At 55.1% G+C, this 21,189-nt stretch overlaps 1 protein-coding gene across 12 annotated transcripts in view; it reads right to left on the bottom strand.

The window, feature by feature from the left end:
- Positions 1-21,189, bottom strand: part of LOC101331368 (solute carrier family 52, riboflavin transporter, member 2) — a 33,874-nt gene that overhangs the window by 3,310 nt on the left and 9,375 nt on the right. For all 12 annotated transcript variants that reach the window (XM_073794305.1, XM_073794306.1, XM_073794307.1 and 9 more), the window contains exons 5-6: positions 5,060-5,166; positions 4,426-4,575 (exon numbers count right to left, since the gene is read on the bottom strand). In XM_073794305.1, the coding sequence (XP_073650406.1) occupies positions 4,426-4,575; positions 5,060-5,166 (257 nt within the window). The remainder of the gene's footprint in view (positions 1-4,425; positions 4,576-5,059; positions 5,167-21,189) is intronic.

The raw sequence follows: 21,189 nt of genomic DNA, 5'->3' as shown, positions 1-21,189 counted from the left end.
GGATCCTGCACAGGCTTCCTGCCCTCCCAGCAGCTATAGGGACCGGTGTCTTAGAGCAATGAGGTCAGCCCAGACTGAGTGCCACGAACCGGGTCTGTCCCACCCACCCCAGCCTGACACAGGAAGCAAACAGGGCTGTCTGTGTGAGGCAGGGTGAGCAAGGAGACAGGATTTCTCTGAGCACCCTGAGACCCAAAGAGGAGCTGCCCTCCTTCCTGAATAATTCGTCCAAAAGCTAATGCAAGGTCTGCACAGGAGTGAGGGTAGGGGTGCAGGTGAGGGCAGTGGGGTGATGGCTATACTCGGGGTGGCCTAGCTAACAGGTCAGTAAATTAGGGACAAGGGGAGCCGGGCTTCTCCCAGTTGGAGAAGGAGTTACAGACACAGAAAGGGAGAAAACCAGGATGACCCGTGTGGGAAATGGAAGAGCGGGTTTGCCGTCGACGGCTGCCCACAGAAGCAAACATATGGCCCTGGGCGCGTGTGCTCACAGCCACACACGCACGCACACCCGCAGCCCCTGTCCATGGAGGAGCCTGGGGCAGACAGCCCAGAGTGGCGAGCACACCGGCATCCTCACCGTGGCCCCCGAGCCCCTGCTCCATCCCGAAGAACCATCGGGAGACTGGCTGCTTCCAAGGCTGAGCCTGGAGTGACTGTGCTGCCAGCTGGAGTAAAATGCTCAAAGGACGGAGGGCATTGGAAGGGTTCCGAGATGCTACTGATAAAAGCCAGACTCACCAGCTCTGCTGTATGTTTGAAACAATTTACAGTCAGATGCTGGAGATTAAAAGAGAAGGGTCAGGGGCTTCCCTGGTGGCTCAGCGGTTAAGAATCCGCGGGCCAATGCAGGGGACACAGGTTTGAGCCCTGGTCCGGGAAGATCCCACATGCCGCAGAGCGACTAAGCCCGTGCGCCACAACTACTGAGCCTGCGCTCTAGAGCCCGTGAGCCACAACTACTGAGCCCGCGTGCTGCAACTACTGAACCCACGTGCCTAGAGCCCATGCTCCACAACAAGAGAAGCCACTGCAATGAGAAGCCCGCACAGCGCAACGAAGAGTAGCCCCTGCTTGCCGCAACTATAGAAAAGCCCGCGCACAGCAACGAAGACCCAACACAGCCAAAAATAAATAAATAATTTTTTTTTTTTTAAAGAGAGAAGGGTGAGGGGGACTTCCCTGGTGCTGCAGCGGTTAAGACTCCGTGCTCCCAATGCGGGGGGCCCGGGTTCCATCCCTGGTCAGGGAACTAGATCCTGCATGCATGTCACAGCTAAGAGTCTGCGTGCCGCAACTAAAGATCCTGTGTGCTGCAACTAAGACCCGGTGCAGCCTAAATAAATATTTTTAAAAAAAAAGTGAGAGAAGGGTCCTAAAAGCCAGGTGGAGGGGCTCCTCCTATGAGCCAAACCCAGTCTCAGCAACTACACAGCACTGATGCTGAGTGAGAGCAGCCCTCGGAGTAAAATGTCCCCGTCCAGACTGACGCAAGCAAGAGGAAGGAACACGTGGGAGGACAGAGTTTTCCCTTCTGGTGGAACACAAGCCCTCAGGGTGGATGGGACGGCTGAGAGGTAGGAATGAGCTCACCCGAGAAGTACTGGGGACGTTAAACTAGCGACGGAGGGGCAAGGGGCACAGGCACCCACATCAAAGGACAAGGGAAGCAAACAGCGAAACAATGGGACAAACTAGGAGTAAACATCAGACAAACCCACATCAGGGCTCGGCAAAATTTTTCTTGAAAACGTTAGACAATAAATACTTTGGGCCCTAGGGGCAGCCTCAGGAGGGTGAGGGGGGCGTGGCTGCCGCTCCAAGGAGCTCTATGTATAGAACAGGCAGCACCTCTGACCCTTGTATTTGGCACAGGGCCAGAGTCTGCTGACCCCTGTTGTACAACATTATGGCCTATCTGCCCACAAACATGTCAAGGTCATCATGTGACGAAGAATTAACGTTACCCAGCTCCTGGGAGGTGCCTCTAAACCCATGAGATTTCCTGAGTGACGGCAGCATCGGAGCCGCATAACAGCCTTGACGGTTCACACCAGGGAGGGGCTCTGCCAGCCAGAAAGGACAACCACGGGATTAGAGTTCAGGGTCTTCAATCAATCAGGGCTATGAGATGAAACTCTGGACACCAAAGCTTGGGGGTGACCCACGTGTACTGTCAGAGGGGGATGAGAGGCGGGGGATGTGTCAGAGGACATGAAGTTCTGAGGCTAGGACCCTCCCAGACCTCACCTCACCCTGGGCATCTCTTCCTTTTGCTGATTCCAACTTTATCTTTCTGCTAAGATAACACCATAATCGTAAGTACAGTATCTCCTGAGTTGTCCTAGGGAACTATCAAAACTGAGGGAGTCTGTGGGGACCCCCCCAATTTGTAGCCAGTGGTTTGAAGTGAGGGAACCCATGGGGACGCTGGAACCTGCAGCTGGTGTCAGACGCCCTGGGCAAGTGGGGGTCTGGGGGGCCATGCCCTGACCTCGAGTTTAGCCATGAGAGCTGAGGAGACAATTAGGACTCTTCCAGACTGGAGACTGACATGGGCCCAGGTGGGGTCCTGGGGCTGAAAAGGTTGTTACTGGGGCACCTGGTAACACAGGGTCTGAGGGTTAGAGGGTCACAATGTGTCAGCTTCCCGATTGTGGCTGTGGAGGAGAATGTCCTTGTTTAGGAAATAACTCGAGGTTTCAGGGGTAATGGGGCATGTTGACAACTTATTTGTCAATGTTTCAAAAAGAAAAAAGTTCTTTTATGTTATCAGTCCAACTTCTTTGGACATTTGAAATTGTGTCAAAAAAAAGCCCACAGGATTTTTAAAAGTTAAAATTAAGTAAGGGGTGGGGGCAGAAATGGACCCCGATGCCACCCTCCACCACCCCAGCCCCTGTGAGTGAGCCTGGGCGTGTGTGGTACATTCTGGTCTCCCCTCCCACAACAGGATAAGCCCCGCTGCCCTTGGGCGAGCTGGTCCTGAATTACTCACCACCCACGCTCCTTCCTTGGGCTCCTGCACGTACGTTGCCCTGTTACCCAGGACGCGCTGTGGGCCCCGAGGTCTCCAGAGGCCCCGTGGTCACCCTGCGCCCAGCCAGGGGTGCTCCATCAGGCCTGCCTGTCCTGGCAACTGTTAGGGCTGAGAGCTGACGAGACCGCACAGATTGTTGGGAAAATAGCTCTAGCTCAGCCTCTGAAAGCAAGCTGTAAAAATACCCTTTTCAGGAGGGAAGTGGAGAAGGCAGGGGTATACCGAGTCTGCCACGGGGTATCTAATGCTGGGAACAGCAGCGCATACGCAGCAGCAGAAGGTGAGATGGCCCAGACCTGCTCAGTGTGATCTTCAGAACCAGGCTGCTCGGGGACAGTCCCCACCGGTCCTGTGCGGTCCCTCATGGTGGAAAGCCACAGGAGAGCCAACCCCAGGCTCTGCCCTCATCAATCTCTAGGCTGTGGAGACTGGGAAACCCTGCAGGACACAGAGGCCACTGCCTAGAACCTGCCCAGGAGGGCCACTGGGAGCTCCAGGCAAACCCATCAAACAACCACCCTGGAAGACGGCGTGGGTGCAGCCGCTGCCAGCGAGCTGAGGACAGAAGGCCTGGTTTCATCCCGAAGATGGAATGAGGTAAAGCGTTTGGCCATCTGCCCACCTATGGCTGCCACTGGGGTAAATTTCAGCAAAGCTCCGGCCAAGTGCCCCAAGTCCTTGGCATCCTGAGCCTGCCCTGGGAAACCGACCCAGGCTCCCAAAGGGCAGCAGGAGCTCAGAGCCGGCAGAGCAGGACACTTGCAGCGGCCTCCTCGACCAAGGTCTCATGTGAGCCCCCTCCCCAGGCAATCGTGCACCCCCAGTCCAACCATGGGTTTGGGTGAGCTGAAGTTTCACTCAATGCCAAGAACTAGCTCTCAAGACCCTGTGGCTGTAGGAATTCCTGGATCTGACTGGAGCAGGAATGCCTGCCCAAGCTGCTCCAATGGGAAGACCGCCCCACACCCCCAGAATCCTGCCCCGGGAGACACAGGAGTATGAGAGACCCTTCTGCTTAAGGCGCCCTGGACGCCAATGACCAACAAGGCCCGTCACTAGTCCAGGACACCGGGAGTGGAGGCGAGAGGCAGTCCTCCCCTGTGAGCCCCCCCTGTGAGCCCCAAACTCTCCGTCTGGATATGCCACCTCTCCTTGGGAGTGGTGGGCAGCCCGAAGGGAGATGAGGCTGCGGAGGCCGTGCCCAGCGTGGATGGTGTGGGCCCCGCAGCGCTCGGCTGCCCCACCGGGCAGCACAAGAGATCCCTGGAAGGCAGCTTCAGAGTTCCCAGCAAAACCCTGCTGCCCCTCCCAACCCCCGCACAAGGCCCCGCACGCCTGAGGACGGGACGCAGTGGGGAGAAGCCGCCACCTTGCCGGCCCCCTACCTGCTGAAGCGCCCAATGCCGTCCACCATGAGCCGCATCCGCCTCCTCTCCTGTGGCTCAGCCATGAGGTACCTCGCCCCGAGGAGCAGGGGCACCCCCAGCACCGTGGCGGAGAGTGCCTTCTTCCACAGGGGCTGCGGTCTCGAGGGCCTGGAAGACGACAGGCGCACGGCCTGGGTTACTTCCCGTCTGCCCCGGCCCCTCCGGCCTTGGCTCTCCGGGCCCAGCCCACAGCCGCTGCAGCCTCACCAGGACCTCGGCAGGCAGCACCGACTCCGGACGCCTGTGTGGTCACCGCAGTGCTCTCTGACCTCCGGGTCCGAGTCACCTCGCCTGAGCCCCACAGCCCCCCAGACCCCAGGGCTCCAAGCGGGCTCCATCCTGCCCGCTGCCCACTCGGCCCTCCAACCCCTTGCTCCCGCTCTCGCTCTGGCCCGCCCTCCCCCACTCTCTGAGCCCACAGCTCTGGCCGAGGCCCAGGCCAGGACCCTGGCGGTGGGGCGGCCAGCGCACCGCACGTGGGAGCAGGTGCGTCCCGTCTTGCGGGTGGCGTAGAGAAGGCACGGCCCCCCAATGGAGGTCGCCCCTCCTGATGAGGGGCACATGCCCTGGAGGGTGCCCGTGGCCAACTCACCACCTTGCAGGCGGTGCCCCGAGGTTTCTCCTGAAGAAGGCAGTGGGGGATGGCCAGGGCTTCAGCCTGCCCTGCAGCAGGGCCGAGTGGAAGTGGCAGAGCTGGGACTGCGAAGTGAGCAGAGGGCACAGGGTTGGCGGCGGGAACATGCCCCCCCGGCCTTACACAGGCAGGGACCACCCCCCACCCCCCGCCCCAGACACGTCACTGAAGAGCACTGGTGCTTCCTGGGCGCTCGCGTGTCTGACGCGGGGAGGCAGAGGCTCCGCCGGGTTAAGAGCAAGGCTCTTAGGGAAGGGAAGGCTACGTGCATCTGCGCATGGGGCGTCCTCCTCGGAAGCCCCTCCACAGGCCACTGGAAACGCCCCTCGGTCCCTGCCCCTAACACTCTGCTGGGCCCCGAGAGCCCTCGTTTCCTATTTCCCGCTGCGGAGACCAGCGGCCTCCCAAGGAAGGGTCGAGAATGCTTCACCACACGATCAGAAAGGAGGCAGAGGGCCTCGGGGTGGCGCCTGCTCCGAAAGCCAACGAGGGCACAAGGAACCTGTGCTTGCTGAGCCCCCAGCGGCCAGACCCGGAAAGCTTCTGCCCGGAGGAGGGAGGGACAGGTAGAGAAGCCAAGTGCCAGGGAGACAGGCCAACATGCTGCGCTGTCTCAGGGGCCACGGAAGAAACATCGCGGCTCCTCGACCCTCACTGGCAGCCTTGGTCTCCCAATCCTATTTGAATAAGACCTTAAAGAGTGCCTCAACCACAGACTCCCCACCTCTAAATTCTCAGTTTTTAGGGAAAAAAAAGACTGTGCAAAGTAAGTCATAGCCCGCAACACAGCCGTTAACGCTATTATCGTGAACATTAGTAGTATTATTATGGGCCGAGTAGGGAACTGACTTTCCAATCACTTTCTGGCCAAAGCACACAGCCCTGAAGGCGATTTCGAGGATGCAGAACAACACAAAAGTCAAAGGAAAAGGTCCATGACCTGCCGTCCCAAGAGGAGACAAGACAGGAAGTTCCACCCCGTAAGGCCACACACAGCAAGGGCAGATCCTCAAGGAAAGTCCCGCAAAGGCAAGAGAGGCAGTGGCGGGTGGACTCGGGCATGCAGAGCCCCAGGCCTTCCATGCCAGAGGGCGGCCCAGCCTGCCGTCCACCCCGCTGCCCCCCTACCTGGCCCACACGACCTGACCTGGCCTGGGGCATGGCACACACAGCGGCTGCAGGCTGGGACCCCAGTCACCTCCCACCCCACAGATGACAAGGGTTTGTGGCACCAGCAGGCGTGGGGGGCGCTCCACACCGGGCCTCCCCCTCAGGCAGCCCTGCCTGGCTGCCCGGCGCTGCCTGCTCTCTGCGAGGTGTCCAGACCCCTCCCTGTACCCCACACACCCACCAAACACACCCTGCCCGTGAGGGGCCACGTGCAGGCAGAACGCTCCTGCCCGCATCCCTGCTGCCCTCCTCTGGCTCTGGCCCCGTCTCCGGCAGGCCCGCCTTCCCCCACTCTCTGAGCCCACAGCCCTGGCTGTGTCCCAGGCCAGACCCTAGCGGTGGGGCCCGCGCGCCGCACGCAGGGGCAGCACCAGGCGAGGGGGCGTCAGGGACCCTGCGGCCTGGCAGCAAGTGGGTCTTCCACCCGGACACTGGGGGGCGTTGCTGGGGAGGAGACAGGCCCGTGCGGCTTGTGACTGGAGAACATGTGTGGTCAGAGGTGGGGAGGGGCGCCCAGACAGAAAAGGGTGGGCAGTAAAGTGAGCTGTAGCGGGGGCCGGGGGGTGGGGGCAGGGGTGTCCCAGGGTTTTCATGCAGGGAGGGGGCGTACGCTGGAGTGGTCAGCCTGGGAGGGGGCTGGAGCCCGAGGCGGAGCTGTGGCCTGGGGGCGGGGGTGCAGGGTGGGGTAGGTTCAGGGCCAGCGTGAGGAACCAGGCAAGACGGCCGAGGCCGGGACGCCCCGCACACCAGCTGCCTGCTCCTCTGGCCAGCGAGCGTTCTGCTGCGATTCTGGTCTCAGCGAGATCACAAGCCCACGGAATCAGAAATGACAACAGCCAGCAGCTGCCAGCCCTGGGGCTCCTCGTCCTTATCAGTGACCCCGAGAATTCCCGAGCCTGGGGTGTCTCTAAACAGCAGCCCGGCCTCACCAGAAAGCCATTAGCACCCATGCATTGAGGACTACTGGTGCCCGGCACCGGCATTTATCAGTTTTCTCTACTTCTGTAAATATCTGCAATTTTTCCTTACAAGTTAAAAAAAAAAGTCACGAGAAAAAACGTGGGATGACTTTGCACCAAGTGCAAAGCATGAACCCTGACTAAACCTCAATCTTAAAGAAAGCACCTATGAAACATTTGAGGGACCCCAGACACAAGGGAGCACAAAAATTACGATGTTTAGGCATGACGGTCGCTGCGGCTACATAACACCCTTGCTTAGGGGATGCGCACTGAAGTGTTCCGAGATTATGTGTCCAAATGTCTGTGACTTACTTTCAAATGATCCAACAACAACAAAATATATACTTTCATATAGAAATAGACCCACTAGGGCAAGATGTTAATAATGGGTAGATCTAGGTGGTGGCATCTGGATAATTAACTCTCTGGGACCACGCTGTCAGCTTGTCCCTATGTGTAAATGTTTTCATGATCAAAGGTGCAATGCATCTGCTATACTCTCAGAGTCCTATCAGGAAGGCGGCATGTGGAAGGCGAGGTAGCTGGTACAGGACAGGCAGACCTGGCACTGTCTGGAGACACTCCTAGTTGTCACAACTTGGGGGAGGGGTGCTCCTGGCATGTAGGGGGTAGAGGCCAGGGACACCACTCAACACCAGACACTGGAAGGCCCCATCCCAGAGACTCAAGTAGAACCTGGAGCCAGACTTCTGGGGCTGGAGCTGGAATCTGGGCTCCAGCACTTACCAGTCATGCAGCGTGGGTAAGTGCCTTCCCTCTGTGCCTCAGTTGCCCTGTCTGTAAGGTGGGGACTGCTGTACTGCTGAAGTGAGGGTGAGTGAGCTGACATCTGCAAAGCCCTCGAGCAATGTCCAGCCCAGCGTGCAGGGCAGGCGGAGGCACACGCTGAAGCTACCTGCCGCTAGGCCCTCTTCACTGCACTAAGCTGCCCGCTGGTCCCCAATGCCCTAACCCTCCTCCCAACAACCCTGCCCCCCTTGCTCTGCAGACCACCCCACCTAACAAGAAGGACATATTTGCTGGGTTGAACTAAACTATTTATATTGTATTTATTTATTTGGTTGCACCAGGTCTTAGTTGCGGAAGGTTGGTTCCTTAGTTGCAGCTCCAGGGCTCCTTAGTTGTGGCATGCATATGGGATCTAGTCCCCTGACCAGGGATCGAACCCAGGCCCCCTGCATTCGGAGCGCGGAGTTTTATTCACTGCGCCACCAGGGAAGTCCAACTATTTATATTGAAAGATCGTCAGCTGCCCCCTGCTTTTTCAGAAGGAAAAAAGGGTTTGTTTAGCCCAGAAGAGAGACTACAGATCCTCCTCGACTTACGATGGGGTTAGGGTTAGGGTCAGACCCACTGTAAGCTGCGAACATCGTTAAGTTGAAAATGCATTTAATACACTGAACCTAACGAACGTCACAGCTGAGACTGGCCTTCCTGAAACGTGCTCACAACACTCACGTTAGCCTACAAGTGGGCGAAACCATCTAGCACAAAGCCTGTTTTATACTAAAATGTGGACTATCTCATGTAATTGATCGCAAGTGAATATAGAATGGCTGTCAGGGCACCGCTGTGCACCCTTGTGACCTCGGGGCTGCTGGGGAGCTGCGGCTGCCACTGCCCAGCATCAGGAGAGAGTATCCACCCTGCATCGCTGGTCCAGGAAAAGATCAAAATTCAAAATTCGAAGCATGGTTTCCACTGAATGTGTATCACTTTTGCAGCATCATAAAGTTGAAAAATCGTAAGTCAAACCATCATGAGTCAGGGACCAACTTATGAAAAGCCTGGAGTAGATTATATACAGATATGAGGAAATGCTCAGCTACTGGAGTGGACGGGCAGCAGAGTGGGCCTCGCTGCAAAGTCCCATGGGGACTGCACCCTGAGACAGAGAAGGAAAATGGCCAAAGCTGATTGATAATGATTACATTCAGAAGGAAAGAAAGGACAGGTCCACGAGTTATTCTAGCCAACGTGCCAACCACCTGGAGGGGCAGAGTCAAGAGGCTGTGGGCGCCAACGCTGAGGTGAGGGCTGGCAGGGGCTGTCACTCCCAGAGCCCGGGCACAGCTGCTCCAAGACCACGGCTGGACCCAGCATCACACCTCCTCCCCCAGAGGCCCCGCACACGTGCTCTGCGTATGTCTGACTTAGAAGCAGCGGAAGACTGCGCGCGAGGAGGGCGCCCCTGAGAGAGGGCTCACCCTCCAAGCCCTGCCACCTGGGGAAAGACCAGAGTCCATCAGGGAGACCCTGAGGGGCACACGGTGAGGACACCCCAGAGGAGAAGTGTGTGCAGCCCCAGCCGGTTTTCTGGTGACCCCAGTGGAAAGGCACAGAACTCAGCACCCTCGTGCTGACGGGGTGCCGTGGAGTCGGGCAGAGCCCACGAGGGCCGAGCGCTGCGCTGCAGCAACACAGGCCCAGCCCGCAAGCCTCTGTACCTTTACCCTCTGCCTGGGGGCGACTCCCCGCTGACACCTTGCCAGGCTGGAAAGGTGAAACATGGTAGAAATAAAGTACCTCGCTCAGGGTCTGACACCTAACAGGTGTTCAACAAAAGGTGGGCATTTCTGACGGTGGGACTTTCACACGTATTTCCTCACGTGGTCCACAGCTGAAATGCCTGGTGCATCTGGGGGTGGAGCCCAAGTCAAACCGCTGCCCCAGTCGTCACCCTTTCCTTCCCCAGGTGGCAGGTCCTGACAGCCACAGGGCGGAGCACACTGTCCCCCTGTGCCATTAGTAGGAAGGGTCTGGTGAGGAAAAGTCAAGTCACCTAACTGACAAATAAGTTGACACATCACGACCATGTTAAAACCTACAGTTCTTTTACAGGCGGATGCTGAACCTGAATCATCTAAGGCACGAGGCCCCCGCTGCGCCCGCAGCCTCCTAACCACTATCCTCCACCAGCAGGGCTCTGGTAGCGAAGCTGAGGACCAGAGTCCACAGCCTCCGAACACACGGCCGACGCAGAGGGGGCACGGCCAGAAAAGTAACCGCCCCTGACCACAGTCCCCGTAACAGTTTTCTGTTGTCTTCTGAGAAGCCACCACTGCAGCAGGAGCTCTGGCTGCAGCTCATCACTCCCAGCACTGACTCCTCACTCACTCTCCCGGGATAAACATCCCTCTGGCAGACCTTGGAGAGCCGCGCAGAGCCTGGCCAGGCCTGCTCCCCAGGCTGCCCTTCTGCCTAGAAGGCCCTTCCCCCACCCTGATTCACCACGGTTACCATCCCCCCCATCCCTCTCCCACTGTCCTTATCACACAGGACTGTGCCTGGTAGTTCGCGGTCTTTCTCCCCACCAGCCTGAGGAGGGCCCACCAGTCAATCATCTCTGTACTTCGACTAGCCCTGTGCTTTCTAAGATAAAGCAGGAACTCCACGAATGCTCGCCGAACTAAGATAAACGGTGAATGAGCCAGAACCCCACATGGCCCAAGCGAGGATGTCACTGAGCAACAGGGCGAAGGCCACGGTCAGGCGAGAGACAGCCCCAGCCCCGACCACAGCCTGGCCCTGGGCCGGCCTCCAAGGGTGAGGCCTCCTGCTGACGACGCCAGAGTGCCCACAGGGCCCCCAGTGTGCCTGGCTCATTCCAGCCGGGGTGCCCAGCGACTCCCCAAATGTCCCCATCACAGGGGAGACATCCCTGGAGCCCAACGAGGTCACGTAGCTATAAATGTGGGGCAGAGCCCGCAGCCAGACCTTCCAAGAACCAGTCCGGCACAGTTTCCACCACATCACATGTAACCCAACCATACCCAGAGCTCAGGCACCAGAGCGTGGCAGGAAACATGTATAGAGAGGGCTGTGCGTCCCCAGGCACACCCCGCACACGTGCCTTCTCACCAGGGTGACCACGCCCGCGGCTATCCTGGGGCGGTCCTGGCTTAGAGGGGTTGTCCCAGCACCCCTCTCACTCCAAAAGCCTCCCAGCTGGGACGAGATGAGATGGGCCTCCTCTACCCCAGCCTCTAGCGCTTTCAAGAGTGCCTGAACAGTCGGTCAGCAGAAACGGAGTACCCATCTGGAACTCAGCTAACCATCTACAAAGTAGCAGAAAGAGCTTGAGTAGTAACACGGACAGCTACTACCACCCTCACAAGCTCTGTGTGTGCCTTAACACAGCACTCGTGTTTTAGGCACAAGCTGAGCTGTCTGCTTTCCTAACACACCATTGATTAGACACAGCAGATTAGAAGGAAGATGAAAGGTCACTGCAGGATAAACCAGCCCCCAGCGGTAAGAAGCAGCTGCTGAGTCTCATGAGGCCTGAAACAGAGAAACTACAAAGAGGTGACAAGAAACTGGGCAGTTTAATGGTGAGGTCAACAGCCCTGCGCCCACACCAGCAGAGGAAGCCAAAGCGCAGAAACGTTCTCATGGTTAGGAAGAGAGACTGGAATCTGGGCCCAGAAGAGGTGTGGAGATGACCATGAATGCCCTGTCCTTTCCTTTTCCAAGGGTCTGTGACCTTCTCAACACCAGTCAGGACTCAGAAGGCTACTGGGCCCCGCTCCACTTACTGGTCATGGGCATCTCCTCATCAGGGGCTAAAGCCACCTGGAGGCTTGAGTGAACTGACTGTGTGAAGCAGCTTTATAAACTATAAAAAGATAAATAAACTATAAAAGACCAACTCAGTGTTTCTCTGCCTGACTCTCAGACTTACTCTCAGACTGCTTCACCATCTCAGCCCATAAAACACCCTTATGTAACGGAGCTGTTCACTGCAAGCCACAAAAGGTAATGGGCGTTTATTTGTATTAATACCTAAACCCACAAGGCTAGGCTTATTAGAAAAAGACAAGGTCTACAGAAAATTCCAATTTGAAACGCTGATGAGCCCCCCTCAGTCTCTTCAGCTCTAAACCAACCACAGGAAAAAAGGGCTAGATTCCTGGGGAGGGAGTGGCTAAGATCTGGGTCAATGACGATGACACCCGGTTTGAAAGGTGCTAATCCAAACTGCAGAAACGCGATAAAACGGGGAGGCCCGACCAGGAACAAAACTGGAAAGTCAGCTGCCACGTTCAGGATCAAAAGAAGCTTGAGCTAGGAGGGCAGCCCAGGGCCAGGCAGAAGCCTAGGAAGGCCTGAGAGGGGCTTTCGGAGACAGCGTGGGAGGAGGGGTGGCTCTGCGCCCCTCCCAGCCCCCAAAGTCCTCTGTCTCCCCAGAAGCAGGGGGGCAGCTGTCAGCCCAGGATGACCCAGGGCGTGGGGGTTGGTGAACAGGCGAAAAGGGTGCCCAAGGGAGCAGGCAGAAAGACAGACGGGGCATCCGGTCTGGGATTCTGGCAGAGTCTGCAGCAGCGACGGGTCCAAGGGAGATACGGGGCGGGAGGAGGGGTCAGGCGCTGGGCAGTGTCTCCCTGGGGAGGGGAGCCCGTGAGGGGACTAGAGGGTCATCCCTCGCGCGGTTGGAGAGGCCGCCTCTGAGACAAGGCTCCACCAGGGAGAACGTGCTTCTGAGAAGGGGGGCTGTGGGGTGCGTCGGGAAGGCAGCCTCTCCAGTGGGCCCCTAAGTGGCTCCCGGCATCTCCCCACAGGGCCTGGGGGCTGAAGCGGGGGCCCGAAGGACAGGACGCCTGAGGGCTGTGACGGGCTCCTCCTAGAGCCCTGAGGGTCCCTGTCGGGCGAAAGGACCTCTGGGGGCAGGGTCTCGGGGCCCTGCGGGTCCCGGCCGGGCCGCGGGAGGGGTGCGGGCGCGCGGGGGGCTCACAGATCTCCACATCCTCGGGGCCGCAGCTCCGCTCCCGCCGGCCGCACGCTCGCGTCGCCGGCCCAGCAGTCCCTGCGGGCGGGACTCAGTGCGCACGCGCGCACCGCCCCAGTGGGCGGGAACTGGAGGCCATGCCCCGAGCGGGCCCGCGGCCGCGGCCGAGCAGCACCCCCTGGCGGCCCCCGGCGACCTAGCTTTAGGGCAAGGACCGGCCCTCTTGAAGGCTGAGGACCGCGGCGAGTCCCTCCGGCCGGCACGCCATCGGTTCCTGCCGCTGGTGTCTTTTCCCACCCCCGATAGAAGTGAGGCTCGGGGAGGTCAGCTCACCTGTTGCCCAGGAGCTCACAGAACGGGCGGAAGCTGAGAGAGAGAAGGGACCCCACTAGGAGGTCAGCGCCGAGGGCTGGAGCTGGACCTGGGGAGGGGGAGGGGCGGCCAGTCCGGCCCAGCACTTCCGTGCCACGGATTAGGGTGAATCTCTCTAACTGCTCAAGCCTCATTTTCCTCGCTGCAAAATCAGGTCATAGGTCACAAGCTAATAGAGCTCCCTATCCATGCAATGCCTGCTGTTCACCTGGATCTACGCCACTGATGCGAGCACCTGCTGTGTGCGGGTGGGCGACCGGGGAGGTGGACACTCAGTAACCACGCCGTGAACAGTGCGCACAGGGGAGGCAAGGCCCGCGGAGAAAGCTTCTGCCTCCGTCACTGGCCTGCCAGCCTCTCCCGCCCCTCCTCTCCTGCCGCCCTCTGGGAGGGCAGGGCCCGTCCTCTCTGCTCAATGGCCCTCCCAGCTGATGCCAAACCTTCTCTCCCCTCCCCTCGCCTGCTTCCCTGTCACCCTGACAGGTAGCACCCACTCCCTCAGGTTCTCTCCTCTGGCCGTCGCGGCCCCCTTTCCGAGGTTCCACCAGCCCCTGGTCCCACTCCGCATAACTTCTTCAAGGGCAGATCCACCAGCCAGCCATGTGCTAACCTCTGCGAAGCTCACGCCCTCAGGGTCGGGGACAGGGGTTTGTCCCGAGTGCTCCTGTGGCCTGGCCATTCTGCAGTGGATGCCCTGGGCCTCGTGTCCCCTACCCCACACGTACTAGGACCCCACCTTCACACTGATGCCTCAGGAAGCTTTCTCCTTGAAGTCTGGTCCCACCTGGCAGTTCTCCTGTCAGTCCCTTCTCCTCCCACGTGGCCCCTCCCTCTCCCACGTGGCCCCTCCCCTCCCACATGACCCCTCCCCCCTCACATGGCTCCTCCTCCCAATGGTGCCTGCTCGTTTGGGTATCCCTGGGCCCAGGCAGGCCTGTGCCTCCTTCCTTCCCTTCTGCTACGATGTACCTCAATGTCCTGAATCACCTCGTTCCCACTGTCCCCAGAGTAACAAATGCTGGGCTCCATACCCTGGCTGAGTACAGATGGCTGTATTCAGGCACTGATTTTTTGCCTGCCTTGCCAGGAGGACAAGAATGTGGCCTCTCATCTCCACTGCTGTGTCCTAGTGTCCAGGCCAGGGCCTGACAGAGTGGATCTGGAGCCCCTCCCAGGGCCAGGCTTTCCGGAAAGTTTCCAGTTGTACACATTGGACCTCCCCACCTAACCCCATAACATTTAATGAACCAGTTCCAGGAGATAGGGTAGGTGTAGCTGACACAGGAATGCCACCATTGAGAAGGGACAAAAGCAAGGTGCAAGGTAGCAGGATAAGCTGACCGGGTACTCAGGTACAGATGGCACTGGAAGCCTGGGCCATCAACTGCCCTGGGCTGGGAATGGGGGTGGGAGGAGGGTTTATAGCTGTTTCCCAGCCCCCAGATGAACAAAGGAATGAACTCTGACCTATTTCCACATCAGAGGACCCTGGTACTAGCTTGGGCTCCCACCAGGGCTGAGGGCTGCAGGTCCTCCCTCTGCATGGCAGGACACAAGCCCCTGGACTGAATCAGGGGTACCCCACCCCTGGCGGTGCTGTATGGGGTCAGTTCCCTCAGACTGGGACTGCTGGGCCCCAGGGGCACCAAGGCAACCTTCCCGCAGTGACCACCACTCCCGTTCCGCTCACACCCCAGACACAGTCTCCTCCAGTGGATCCCCCACCCCCAAGCATATCTGCACAATCTCCCAGCACTCTGTGTTTCCAGGGCCTTGAATCTTCAAGCTGCCCTTAAAGAAAAAGAGTGCAGGTGTATATTCAGAAGCATGACACACAGACATGATGGGAACAACGTTCCCCCAAAAGGTTTGTCCAAGTTCTAACCTCTGGAATCTGTGATGTGACTTTCTTTGGAAATAGGGTTGTTACAGATGTAATTAAGTTAAGGCTCCCTAGTTGAGATCATCCTGAATGAGGATGGGCTCTAAATCCAATGACTGGTGTACTTACATGAGAAGGGAGAAGGAGATCTGAGACACAGAGGAAAAGTCCATGTGAAGACAGAGGCAAAGATTGTGGATGTGGCCACAAGCCAAGGGACACCGAGGATGGCTGGCACCACCAGAAGCTGGACGGGAGCCTGGAACAGATCCTCCCGACAGCCCTCAGAAGGAACCAACCCTGCCAACATCTTGATTCCAGACTTCTGACTTCCAGCACTGTGATAGAACAAATTTCTGTTGTTTTAAGATACCAGATTTGTGGTAATTTGTTCCAACAGTCCTAGAAAACTAGTACAGTGTGTCAAAGGTTTACTTAACTCATTAATGCGAGAACCAGGGGTTACAAATTCAAAAAAAGAGGTTCGAAAACCACAAATTTATATGGAGTAAAGGAATGCTAAAATAAACTTTAAAATAGATGGAGACCGGCTTTTTTCACAGGAAAAATACAAGTGAACCTCTACTGGACCAAATGTATTTGCATGTCTATAAAAAGGAAGTATTTTCATTGCTCTTGGTCACGGGTAATTTATAGAGCTATAAAATAGCTCACAGACAATGAACGGCAGGGACCCGACGAAGTCAGAATTGGACAACCCGGAAGGGCACGCGCTAAACAACACTGGAGATACCAGCATGATACTTTTTTTTTTTTAAGTAAGACATTTCTGTATTGCTTGTTTTTGTTTTTTTAAATATATTTTATTTATTTAATTTTGGCTGCGTTGGGTCTTTGTTGCTGCGCGCAGGATTTCTCTAGCTGCGGCGAGCGGAGGCTACTCTTCGTTGAGGTGCGCGGGCCTCTCATTGCGGTGGCCTCTCCTGTTGCGGAGCACGAGCTCGAGGCGCACGGGCTTCAGTAGTTGTGGCTCGCAGGCTCTGTAGTTGTGGCGCATTGGCTTAGTTGCTCCGCGGCATGTGGGATCTTCCCTGACCAGGGCTTGAACCCGTGTCCCCTGCACTGGCAGGCGGATTCTTAACCACTGCGCCACCAGGGAAGCCCGCAGGTGTCATTTTAACAGGCTGCGTTTCAGTTTACAAAAAGAGTCTACTAGGGCTTCCCTGGTGGCGCAGTGGGTGAGAGTCCGCCTGCCAGTGCAGGGGACACGGGTTCAAGCCCTGGTCAGGGAAGATCCTACATGCCACGGAGTGGCTGGGCCTGTGAGCCATGGCCGCTGAGCCTGCGCATCCGAAGCCTGTGCCCCGCAACGGGAGAGGCCACAACAGCGAGAGGCCCGCGTACCGCAAAAACAAAAACAAAAAGAGTCTACTAAATGACTATGGGTTACAGATAGCTTGAGGAGAGAGAAAGGGCTTCTCTACGTACCGTACCCAGTGTTAAAAAGAAAGCCACAGCCCCCAAAGGGAATCACTTATGCTCGGCCAGGCCACTAAACCAGGGCTTAACACCAACCCTCACTGACGCTTCAACCTCCCCCAGAAATGCAGTCTTAACTGGTCAGTCAGGAATTCTCTGGTTGGCACCAATGAGGTTACCTGCCACATGGGCCCTCTCCACCCACAGAGGAAGAGGAAGTCATCCGCCACAATGACCCCTTCCATCCCCCATAAGTAGGTGACCTAAGCCTGACATCGTCTTTTTCGTTTATGAGTTTTTTGTCTTGCTTTTAAAAACCTTCCCCTTTCTGGAGCCCTTTGGAACTCCCCTATACTTGCTGGATGGCATGCTGCCCAATTCATTAATTGGTCAGTAACACCAATTAGACCTTCAAATTTTAGTTGGTTGAATTTTTGTTTTTTAATACCAGGAAACAGAGCATTGAAACAACATCAGTGGTGTTCAGGCAAATGACCACGGAAGCATTTCCCTCACCTGCTCACGCTGTCCTGTTATCAGTTTCTGGTTAGCTGGGTTTGGGGTGAGCAGTCCAAAGCACAGGCTTCTTCTCCATGAGAGGCTGGAAATGGGGAATCCGCCTCGAGGTATCCAAAGGTCATCCGAATGTCCATCCTCAGATAGGTCAATAGTTTGAAGGACATGGTCCCAACTTTTTCTCAGGGACTCTGGGGCTATCCTCCATTGAAGGCTCAGTCTCTCTCCTGTGGCTGATGGCAGAGCCTCAAAAGATAAGAGACTCAGTGGGTGTGGCTAATTTACTACCTAACATTTTCAAATGGAAGAGGTCTGACGAGGGTCAAAATAAGAACGATGCAACTGACAAAAAAATTTGGTTGTTTCTGTGACATGCAAAGATAGTAAAACAAATTAAAAAAATTTTTTGGCCGCGTGGCACATGCGATCTTAGTTCCCTGACCAGGGATCGAACCCGCACCCCCTGCATCGGAAGCATGGAGTCTTAACCACTGGACTGCCAGGGAAGTCCCCAGTAAAACCAATTTTTAAAAAACTTAGACAAAGAGTTCATGCAGGCGCCAAGCAAAGAGTCCAGGCGGCTAGTGCTTAAAGGGCCCAACCCCCCCGAAGGCTTTCAGGGAAAGGTTTTTAAAAACAGGGTGAGGGGCTTCCCTGGTGGCGCAGTGGTTGAGAATCTGCCTGCCGATGCAGGGGACGCGGGTTCGTGCCCCGGTCCGGGAAGATCCCACGTGCTGCGGAGCGGCTGGGCCCGTGAGCCATGGCCGCTGAGCCTGCGCGTCCGGAGCCTGTGCTCCACAACGGGAGAGGCCACAGCAGTGAGAGGCCCGCGTACCGCAAAAAATAAAAATAAGATAAATAAATAAATATATAAAAAAACAAAAAAAACAGGGTGAGGGACAGGGTTGTGCGGTGAGTGGTCATCTTGTGGACATTCTCCTGATTGGCTGGTAGTGAGGTAACTGGGAGTCAACATCATCAACTTTCTGGTTCCAACTGGTCTGAGGTCCATGGGCTTGTGGGCAGCAGACAGTTAACTTCTTCCAGCTGGTGTGGGTTTCAGCATCTGCAGATCAGCTCAAGGACATGGCTCAGAATAGTCTCTATGGTCCTTGAGGAGGAACTAAAGGTCCCTGGCTTTAATGGCTAAACTATTATTATTTTGTTTTGACTTTGCTTGACTGTTTTCCTTTCTTTCTGCAGTTTATCACTTCTTTGATTAAATTTACTCTTTAGAACTCAGGGAAGGATTAGGAGGCTGAAGTTTTTCTACAGACAAGAGGCAGGCAGAGGACATGTGTGTGTGTGGTGGGGGTCTGCTCCAAGAAGGTCCCGTAGGTCCTGCTCGGTTACGGAATGTCTACTCAATATTTTGCCCATTTTTAATTGCGTTACTTGTCATTTTACTGTAAAGCTGTGAGAGTGCTTTATATATTCTGGATACAAGTCCCTTATCAGATAGATGATTTGCAAACATTTCCCCCCATTCCATGGACTGTCCTTTCAGTTTACTGATAATGTCCTTTGAAGCACAGAAGTCTTTAACTTTGATACAGTCCAGTTTATCTAATTTTCCTTTTGTTGCTTATGCTTTTAGATTGTTAAGATTTAATCCTACGTTTTCTTCCAAGAATTTCATAGTTTTAACTCTTAAATTTATCTACGATCCACTTTTGAGTTAATTTTTGTATATGGTATGATGTAGGGGTCAAACATCGTTCTTTTGCATGTGGATATTCAGTTGTATAAAAGATTATTCTTTCAACATTGAATTGTCTTGGCACCTTGCCAAAAATCCATTAATCTTAAACGTAAGCGTTTCATCCTGAACCTGTGATTCTGTTCCATCGATCCATGTGTCTTGAATATCCAGCACCACCTTGCCTCAATTAGCGTAGCTTTGTAATAAGTTTTGTAACTGGGAACTGTGAGAGATTCCTCCAACATTATTCTTTTCCTTTCTTCTAGTGCGTTTAATATTTTATTGCATCCCTCTATATTATATATGACCACATTTTTATATTATCATACATACATATATGCTTTGAAAGCAAATGCTCTTCTTTTTTTCTTCCAGTTTTATTGAGATGTAATTGATGTTTGCACTGGATAAGTGTGAGGTGTGCAGCATAATTAGATTAGACTCCCACACATCATGAAATGATGACCTCAGTACGTTTACTGGACATCCATCATCTCATATAGATACAAAATAGAAGAAAAAGGAAAAAACGTTTTTCTCCTCGTACTGAGAACTCTTAGGATTTCCTCTTAACAACTTCCGTATGTAACATTCAGCAGTTGAATATACTAATCATGTTGTACATTACATCCCTAGCACTTATAACTGGAAGTGTGTACCTTTTGACCAGCTTCATCCAATTCCCCCTCCCCCCACCCCTTGCCTCTGGTGACCACAAATCGGATCTCTTTTTCGATGAGTTTGTTTTCGATGTATAATTGACCTACAACACTAGGTTAGTTCCAGGTGAACAACACAGCGATTCAATATTTCTACACATTACAGAATGATGCCCAGGATAAGTCTAGTTACCATCGGCCACTGTAACCAAAAGTGGGGTCCAGCTGCTCCCTGCTCAAAAGCCAATAAAGAGGCAACGTGGTGGAGAGGAAAGTTTCTTCATTTTGGATGCCAGCAACTGGTGTGGGGGGCGCACCTGTCCAAAGGCCGACTCCCCCCACCACCCGCAACCGGGGGCAAGAGCTTTTATAGACAGACGGAGGGGCTACGTGTAGAAACAGCACAGTCTCTGACAGTCATCTTGAAATTAGTCTTTGGTGGTCTGACCGGCATCATCTTGATTGTTTTAAGCACGGTTAATCTTCAGTTCCAGGGTCTGTTTGTTCCCTTTCCTTTGAGGCCAGTTCTTGGAATTGTGGCAGCTTATGTCATGGCTACAGCCTGGTCATCATGTAGTTAACTTCTTCCACCTGGCGGGGGTTTCAGTATCTATAAGACAGCTCACAGGATACGGCTCAGAACATGATCTATAGCCCTGGAGAAGGAACTAAAGGAATCTGACTCTGCTTAATGACTAAACTATTATTATTTGGTCTCCTTTGACTGTTTCCTTTTTTTCTGCATTTTCTCACTTCTCTCTGATTAAACTTATTCTTTGGCTAAAGTTTTTCCACAGACAAAAGGCAGGCTGAGGACATGGTGGGCAAGGACCATAGGGTCCTGCTCCGTTTCATCACCACACAAAGTTATTACAATAGTATTATTGTTATTATTATTATTATTATTTTTGCGGTACGCGGGCCTCTCACTGTTGTGGCCTCTCCCGTTGCGGAGCACAGGCTCCGGACGCGCAGGCTCAGCGGCCATGGTTCACGGGCCCAGCCACTCCGCGGCATGTGGGATCTTCCTGGACCGGGGCATGAACCCGTGTCCCCTGCCTCAGCAGGTGGACTCTCAACCACCGCGCCACCAGGGAAGCCCCAACAATATTATTTACTATATTCCCAACACTGTATGTTTCATACCTGTGACTCATTTATTTTGTAACTGGACGTTTGTACCTCTTAATCTCCCTCACCTATTTCACTCATCCCCCACCCCTCTCCTCTCTGGCAACCACCAGTTTGTTCTCTGCATCTATGAGTCTGTTTCTGCTTTGATATGTTTGTTCGTTTGTTTTGCTTTTTATTCCACATATAAGTGAAATCACACAGTATTTGTCTTTCACTGTCTGACTTATTCCACTCAGCATAATAACCTCTAAGTCCATCCATGTTGGGACTTCCCTGGTGGTCCAGTGGTAAGGAATCCGCCTTGCAATGCAGGGGACGCAGGTTCGACCGCTGGTCAGGGAACTAAGATCCCACATGCCGCGGGGCAACTAAGCCCGCGTGCCACAATTACTGAGCTTGCCCGCCTCAACTAGAGAGCCCATGCGCCCTGGACCCCATGCGCCGCAACCAGAGAGAGAAAACCCGCACGCCACAACTAGAGAGAAGACTGCACGCCACAACA

Source organism: Tursiops truncatus, chromosome 17, assembly GCF_011762595.2.
Source record: "Tursiops truncatus isolate mTurTru1 chromosome 17, mTurTru1.mat.Y, whole genome shotgun sequence".
Classification (NCBI taxonomy): Eukaryota; Metazoa; Chordata; class Mammalia; order Artiodactyla; family Delphinidae; genus Tursiops; species Tursiops truncatus.
Note: the sequence above shows the minus strand (reverse complement) of the source record. Positions and strands in the feature narration are given on the sequence as shown.